Source organism: Apium graveolens, chromosome 3 (assembly GCF_009905375.1).
Source record: "Apium graveolens cultivar Ventura chromosome 3, ASM990537v1, whole genome shotgun sequence".
NCBI lineage: Eukaryota > Viridiplantae > Streptophyta > Magnoliopsida > Apiales > Apiaceae > Apium > Apium graveolens.
The window spans coordinates 276,011,044-276,018,683 of record NC_133649.1 but is presented as its reverse complement, the minus strand read 5'-3'; the positions used below and the strand labels follow the sequence as shown (position 1 = coordinate 276,018,683).

The window sequence follows — 7,640 nt, the reverse complement described above, 5'->3', positions numbered from 1 at the left end:
CGGCGTTTTGGTCATTTTTTTCCGATAAACCGGGTCCGATTGAGTTGGCCTCTCCACCGAGATAGCATCCTTCCGGTCGAATAGTAGGGTTTGAGGCTGCATCATCGATTTAGACTTGAGATCTGCTTTTTTATATACGCTTTTCACCTCCATTATTGATGGAGCTTGATTTCGCGGTGAGAGCTATGCTGCTCCCTTCTCCCTCTGGTGACTTGGACTACTTTCTGGCATAGAAAATGACTGAAGATCAGTCCCCTCCTTCTAGCGCCACTGTTGAACCTAAATATATATCCCTAGTCTAAATTGCCAACCTTTTTACAAGTAATACTCCCTTCTGTTTATAGTAGAGTCAACTGGGTCTTATTAGCTTGTTGGGCCTAATATTGGGTCTGGGCCCTAATAATTGAGTCCGGGCCCATGGAACTGTATCATGTTGCAGTTATGACAGCAGTAAATCTCACAAAAGATATGTTTCAGTGCAGAATGGGTTTATTTTTGATTCTCTACTCTCAACTCAATCTCCTGAATGAAAATTGTATATTGGAGAAGTCTTTCGGAATTTTGGTTTCTGTTAAACAGTAGGTACTACCGAGGCACACTGTCATATCCAAAAGGCAGGTTTTTATGAATATGACAAACAAAACCATAAATCATATAATTATTTTTCATATCATTTTTTTTGTGATTTTACACTACAGTTATGTGTTTACATTTGGAAAAGCAACCAGATTTCATTGGTTCGGTCAATAAGCAAGAAGGGAGAGTGATACTGCCCAACAAAGTAATTATGTGCCGGATCACCACCGCAAGATTTGTTGATGGCTGCCATGTATTTGGTCCCGGTAAGACTTTTGATCAAAGCATTAGTTTCATCTACGACATTAGTAATACAATTCTGAATATGTAGTATCTTCACAATCTCCATTAAAGCTTCATACAATATCCAATGTTCAAGCTTATCTACTGATTACAAACTTGTTTCATTACTAGCATTACTTGTTTATATTTCTTGTTGAGTAAGTATTGAGAGAAGGAGATGACTAAAAACTGACTAAAACTATAGACTAGTCTATTGATTATATATGTATCACAGTTGTGCGGATTCAGAAGCTACAAGCAGCATCTTGTGTTGAGCTGTTTGTGAGCTGTCACTTGTATTCTGTTATAACAGAATTTTGGGTGATTCTTTGCTGACATAAGCTGATGTAGAAGTGAGGTCTGTAGAAGCTGACGTAGTCGTGAGGTGGTCACATATATCAACATCCCCCCTCAAACGAGGCAGAGTAGAAGTCATGCCAAGTTTGTCAAGAAGATCCTTAAAATGTGCAGAAGGAAGAATCTTAGTGAAGACATCAGCCAACTGAGAAGTAGTAGGCAGATAAGTGATCTGTAAAAGGCCTTCGAGAATTTTATCTTTTATGAAATGAACATCAATTTCAATATGCTTTGTGCGTTCGTGATGAACTGGATTCTTAGCAATGTGGATAGCACTCTAGTTGTCACAATGAAGAGTGACAGGTTTGAGGTTGGTGATACCTAACTCTTCGAGTAAGCGAACCACCCAAGTCACTGCAGAAGCAGCAGCAGAGATGGATCGATATTCGGCTTCAGAAGAACTTTTAGAAACTACGCTTTGTTTCTTGGATTTCCAACTAACAGGAGAGTTACCAAGTAGTAAGATATAACCAGAGATAGAACGACGAGTATTAAGACATGCACCCCAATCTGAATCAGAGAAAGCTTGCAGAGTTAATTGTTCGTTCCCTTTTAAAAGAATTCCCTGACCGATAGTAGAAGCTACATATTTGAGAACATGCGATAAGGCCTGAAAATGTGGTATTCGAGGTGATTTGAGGAACTGACTGAGATGTTGTACTGTAAATGATAAATCTGGTCGAGTATGTGTGAGAAAATTCAGTTTACCAACTAAACACCTGTAGTGTGATGGATCATGATAGAGATCACCTTCATCAGCTTGAAGTTTGAGATGTAATGGTAGAGGGGTGACAACAGATTTAGAATCAGTAATACCAGCAGCTTGCAAGAGTTTAGTAGTGAACTTCTTTTGTGTCAAAGAAATTCCGGTAGAAAGATAACCAATCTCTAACCCCAGAAAATAACTCAGAAAGCCCAAATCCTTGATGTTAAACACCTTATCAAGATGAACCTTTAAATTGTTAATGTTGTGATTATCATTCCCAGTAAGGATGATATCATCAACATAAACGGCAACTATAGTGATCAGGTCAGCTTGTTTCTTGATGAACAAAGAGTAATCATTTTTGGATTGAGTATAACCTATATACAGCAATTCACTAACCAGCTTAGAAAACCATTGTCTGGATGCTTGTCTTAAACCATAGAGAGATTTAATTAATCTGCAGACCTTTTGATGAGGATTTGGCATTCTAGGAGGCACCAGCATATACACTTCCTCTTGCAGATCACCATGGAGGAAAGCGTTATTGACATCTAGTTGAAACAATTTCCAACCTTTATGAGCAGCTATAGCAAGAAGGCATCTAACAGTTGTCATTTTGACCACAGGTGAAAATGTTTACACAAAATCAATTCCCCATTTCTGATTATAACCCTTTGCCACTAAACGTGCTTTGAATCTTTCTATACTTCCATCTGCCTTGCATTTGATTTTGTATACCCACTTACAACCAATTGGTTTCTTTCCTGTGGGCAAGGAAACTAACTCCCATGTCTTATTCTGATGAAGTGCTAACAGCTCTTTATTCATAGCATCTTGCCATCTGGGATCTAAACTTGCTTCAGCATAAGTATTGGGTTCTACTAGAAGCTCATGTTGAGATACTGAAGCATGAACTGAAGGAGGCAAATGACTGGAGTTCTTAGATGCCAACTCAAGTGACTGGTCCATTTTTACCAGCTCAGATGACGCATCCTTCACCACTGAGAGTACTCGTGACTCCTTCAGCACGGTGGATTGTGCTGATGGAAGCAATATGGATCCTCTGTCCTCGATATTTAACACAGTATATGTGCCGGAGTATTCCTCCCATAGAACTGTATCATGTTGCAGTTATGACAGCAGTAAATCTCACAAAAGATATGCTTCAGTGCATAATGGGTTTATTTTCGATTCCCTACTCTCAACTCAATCTCCTGAATGAAGATTGCATATTGGAGAAGACAGGAAGCATTATAATGCACCTTCAGTAAGATCTCCCTTATGTTTATGTAGGAGATGAGGACAACTGCGAAGATGCTCCTTCTCAAACTTCTAATCATTGTAAATTTTGATGTGTATTACAAGTGATTAGATGAGTAATTAGGTAGTTGAAACCGGGTCTTCATAACATTTTCAACATTTTGTTGAAAAGGAGGCACATAATACATATCTTGCAGTGACAAATTTTCTTGTATTTTGTAGATCATGTCTACGATTAGTGTTCAAGCCCTGTTTTTAGCTTTAGTAGTTTATACTTCGTTTGGAATTTTGGTTTCTGTTAAACAGTAGGTGCTACTGAGGCACACTGTCATATCCAAAAGGCAGGTTTTTATGAATATGACAAACAACAAAACCATAAATCATATAATTATTTTTCATATCATTTTTTTGTGATTTTACACTACAGTTATGTGTTTACATTTGGAAAACCAACCAGATTTCATTGGTTCGGTCAAAAAGCTCGAACGGAGCGTTATACTGCCCAACAAAGTAATTATGTGCTGGATCACCACCGCAAGATTTGTTGATGGCTGCCATGTATTTGGTCCCGGTAAGACTTTTGATCAAAGCATTAGTTTCATCTACGACATTAGTGTCTGATACAAATCCTTTAAATTGCTTAACAGCTGCATAAGTTGTTGGGATTCTTTGGATTTTGAGGCTTTCATCTGTTGGTAATGGCGGATTAGCGTGAAATTTCTTGGGAATGTAAAAGCTCACAGCATACACTGCTTCTGATCCTGATAATGAGACTTGGGTAACTACTGGAGCTGCCATCTCTATTCTTTGCCCCTGGTCATTTTTACCTAGAATGTATACAAGTAGCCTACAAAACAGAGCATGGATAAGTTAATTTGTAGTTGAACAAATTAAGGTTAGAGTAAATGTAACTTACGAGATAAGAGGGACACAGTTCTTACTTGCTGAAACCGGAATGTGTAGCTTGAAGAAATCCTTCACCTTGGATTGGAGAAGTTGTAATGAGCACAATGTCAGTGTATTTCCGGATTTCGTAAGCGCCTTCTGGTCCGGAGTCAATTAGACTGTAAGTCGGACACTCTAGACGGTTACAAGGTGGTGGTGGACTCGCTACAACTCTGTCTAAAACTATAATGCTCAGGAGAAGTGACGCGCACATCAACTTGCAAGCATTCATCTTTGGAAGGGGACGACAGAATTTTGATTGTCTTCTTGAAAGTGATTGTAGAAGAACTTAGTAGCACAATGAAGCTGCAAGCCATGCCTACTTTTATTGGCACAAATTTTGTCAGTTTATGATTTAATTTCGTCTCTGAAGTCAAGAAGTTGATATCCGTAACTAGTTAACTCTATCTTTTGTCAATCAATCTATAATATCAAGTATATCTCAAGTAGTCACGGGGTTTGACGTTTATATCTCAGTATAACAAACATTCAATGAACTTGATGAAATTTCCAAATGAGAATGAAATCAATTGGCCAATCTCCAAAAGTTGTTTCCGCTTTCAAACCAGCTCTATTATATTTTCATTAATATGCAATTAGAACGTAGCCTCAAAAATGAACAAGTATACTATTGAACATAATACACAATTATATTTAATTTTTTCAGTAAAAAAGTTGAAGGAGCTGTATGTAGGTTCAGCATTACGGAACATGCTCTAACACTTGCATTCGTATTTGGCAAGAGTACCATGAAAAGTCAATTACTATTAAGAGCCTCGTAAAAGAGGCTCATCTCAACGTCTCATTATATATTCACGTAAATGAGGAGTTCGCTAATAGTAAACAGTACAATGAAGGAAAATTCACAATCAAACAGTACAATGTTAGCTCGAGTGCTGCTTGACTTCGACTTCAGCTTGACATCTCTGCAAAATTCATCTAGCAGTGCTCATCACCATCAATTCTCTCAGCATTTTTATTCTTATATTGCAACTCGATCTTACAGATTGAATGACAACCATATTTCATTCACTCTGCCAGAGAATTCAAATGGGGAATTGTACTGTGCAACTGTATAAGTCGTAGTGGTCTCCCCTGCATGACTTTTCTCAATAGCAGCTGCCCAGGTAGTGCCGGAAATACTGCTGTATAAGGCAGCAGCTTCCTCTCCAACACTTGAATCTACTACAAATCCTCCAAATTGCCTTACAGCTACATACGTTGTTCCCCATTTTTGGGTATGCAGGCCCTTTGCTGGAGGTGGATTGGCTTGGTTCTTCTTTGGGAGATAAAAGCTCACGATAAATGAGGAAGCACAGAAGGGTCCATCACTTGGTGATACTTCAGTAAGCACCGGAGCTGTCATCTCTATTTTCTCTTGATAGTTGTTTTTCCCTAGGATGTAACTGAATAGCCTGTAAAGAAAGAGAGTTATTAATCTACAATGATTCACAATACAGAAATGACAATTTGTTTCAGCAGACAACTGGATGACAGTACTGTATCTATTTCACCGAAAGTCATTTGTTATAAAAGATTATTTTTTTAAATTTTCCCCGAAAAAGAAGAGAGGTTGTGGTAGCAACTGATAGCATAACAATCACCCAGTGAAAACATGATCTCAAACCAGAGGACGTTGTGTATATCATACCATCAATAAAGTAGCTATACTATTTTGTGTAACAAGTACTAATTTACTAGTGACATTAATCTTTTGTGGAATAAACGGAGCAATACGAGATTGATATGATCATAAAAAGTTAAAAAGTAAATTCAAATGAAGAAATTGTGTATAATAGAGCTAGATAATTATAAACCTGCAAGGGGTAATTGGGAAAAAAATGAATTTTAAATACAGAGATTTACGACTGAAGAAATACATGTTTAGTACTACCATAAGTAAGTTGTACTCAATATTAGAAGATCATATTGACACGATAAATATTGGAAGAAAGTGGGCTACTTGTGTAGAATTTAGGTCGGAATGTAATTCCCATTTGTTAGTGTGCACTTGAGAGGGATTAATTGGTTTGTAGGGAAGAGCTCATTCAAATTAACTGGGTAATCATTCCGCACTTATCCCTAAAGATCAATTCTTGATTATTCGCACTCCCATCTCCCCATATTCTCATTCCCATGAACAATCCAACTAATCATTGTAATGCGTCTAAACAACCTCAAAGGATTAGCATACTTCACTATTGTTTCAGTTAAATTACGGGGATCAACATTCGCATGTTTCATTGCTGTAAATTGTAATGGAGCTTGCAAGGCAAAATCTCCTGGCCAAAAATCCTATAATATTCAACTTACTTGTAAATTACCAGCTCTAGCTAGACAAGCTCAATTTTTAGTCTTTGACATTGTTCCGTTAAACACAAGTCACTACACAAGTTTTTAACACTAAAAACCAACCAGCTATTGATAAATAGAGATTATTACTAACAAATTTAAGATTATAATACCCTAAGGATATGAAAAATCAGCAAAACAGAGAGAGAGAGGGAGAGGGAGGGAGAGAGACGGAGAGAGAGAGAGACGGAGAGAGGGAGAGACGGAGAGGGAGAGAGAGGGAGAGGGAGAGAGAGGGAGAGAGGGAGAGGGAGAGGGAGAGGGAGAGGGAGAGGGAGAGGGAGAGGCGGAGAGAGAGAGAGAGAGAGAGAGAGACTTACTGCAAGAAACCAGTTCTGGTAGCTTCAACAAGTGAAATATCCTCAATAGGAGAAGTAGAAGACCACATGCTTGAATTGTATCGTCTTATTTCAAACTCATCACCCACATGTATCACATCGTAAATGGGGCACTCTATTCGTCCACATGAAGGTGGAACCACCAAACCCACATGTTCACTCGCCGGAAACAACCCCAACTCCGACCCGGAGAGTAGGTTCACCAGTACTGATAACTTGAACAAACTAAAAACACCCATCTTCTTTCTTTCTTGTTATCTGAGTTTTGGACTCTCCAGCTAAAAAATGCTCACCCCCTCGTAATATAGACGAATCTGTAATTCTGTATCGTTCACACAATTTGTTGGGATTTATCTTTCCGGGTAATTTTGTAGAAATATTGTGGTGCTGGAATACTTCTTGGCCACAGGTTTGTAGCAATACACGTAGCCCGGAGCTGCTGGAATTTTATTTGAATTCCTTCTTTCTATATATCGCAAAATGCAAAATTAGAGAATGTTATATAAGTAAATAAATTATGTGATTTTTTTTATATTTATTACACAAAATCTTTGGCCTTTCATGACCCAAACTTTTTATTTCTAGGTTTTTGACTTTTTTAATTTCTCGTAACTTATGTTACGTAAAACTTATTGTTATGCCTGAAATTTGGCATAAACATTATTCAGGTCAAAGTTGAGACATATATGTATCTAAAATTAAGGAGAAGATAAGGTAAGTATCCTTTCATCTAAATGAATAGGCACGCTATGTGAATAAAGGAGGGTGCGTCTTGAGTTTATAAAGAATTGTTGGATAAATCCCTATAGGTTTTAGAGGTGCGC

The 7,640-nt window shown here is 37.9% G+C and overlaps 2 protein-coding genes and 1 long non-coding RNA gene across 3 annotated transcripts; 1 reads left to right on the top strand and 2 right to left on the bottom strand.

Annotated features, from left to right (window-relative positions):
* The first annotated feature begins 478 nt into the window (after nt 1-478).
* LOC141713378 (uncharacterized) lies at nt 479-4,575 on the top strand. The gene is made up of 3 exons (XR_012571945.1): nt 479-614; nt 699-842; nt 3,609-4,575. It is a non-coding gene; the product is annotated as an uncharacterized LOC141713378 (long non-coding RNA).
* Nucleotides 3,552-4,358, bottom strand: LOC141713377 (uncharacterized). The gene is made up of 2 exons (XM_074516766.1): nt 4,123-4,358; nt 3,552-4,028 (listed from the first exon to the last, which is right to left on the bottom strand). Exons 1-2 carry the CDS (start codon nt 4,356-4,358, stop codon nt 3,617-3,619), a joined length of 648 nt encoding a protein of 215 aa, XP_074372867.1. The 3' UTR covers nt 3,552-3,616.
* A 296-nt stretch (nt 4,576-4,871) lies between the features above and the next one.
* On the bottom strand, nt 4,872-7,202 carry LOC141713376 (uncharacterized). Its single transcript, XM_074516765.1, has 2 exons — nt 6,799-7,202; nt 4,872-5,541 (listed from the first exon to the last, which is right to left on the bottom strand). The coding sequence occupies exons 1-2, from the start codon at nt 7,053-7,055 to the stop codon at nt 5,127-5,129; spliced, it is 672 nt and encodes a 223-aa protein (XP_074372866.1). The 5' UTR covers nt 7,056-7,202; the 3' UTR covers nt 4,872-5,126.
* Nucleotides 7,203-7,640: the final 438 nt, after the last annotated feature.

What these genes read in the sequence shown, in the direction of transcription:
- LOC141713376 (XM_074516765.1), bottom strand. Translation starts at nt 7,055, where the DNA reads ATGGGTGTTTTTAGTTTGTTCAAGTTATCAGTACTGGTGAACCTACTC. An exon ending in ACCAGAACTGGTTTCTTGCA is followed by an intron (nt 5,542 to 6,798) that starts GTAAGTCTCTCT and finishes CTTTCTTTACAG; the next exon opens with GCTATTCAGTTACATCCTAG.
- LOC141713377 (XM_074516766.1), bottom strand. Translation starts at nt 4,358, where the DNA reads ATGAATGCTTGCAAGTTGATGTGCGCGTCACTTCTCCTGAGCATTATA. An exon ending in ACACATTCCGGTTTCAGCAA is followed by an intron (nt 4,029 to 4,122) that starts GTAAGAACTGTG and finishes TCTGTTTTGTAG; the next exon opens with GCTACTTGTATACATTCTAG.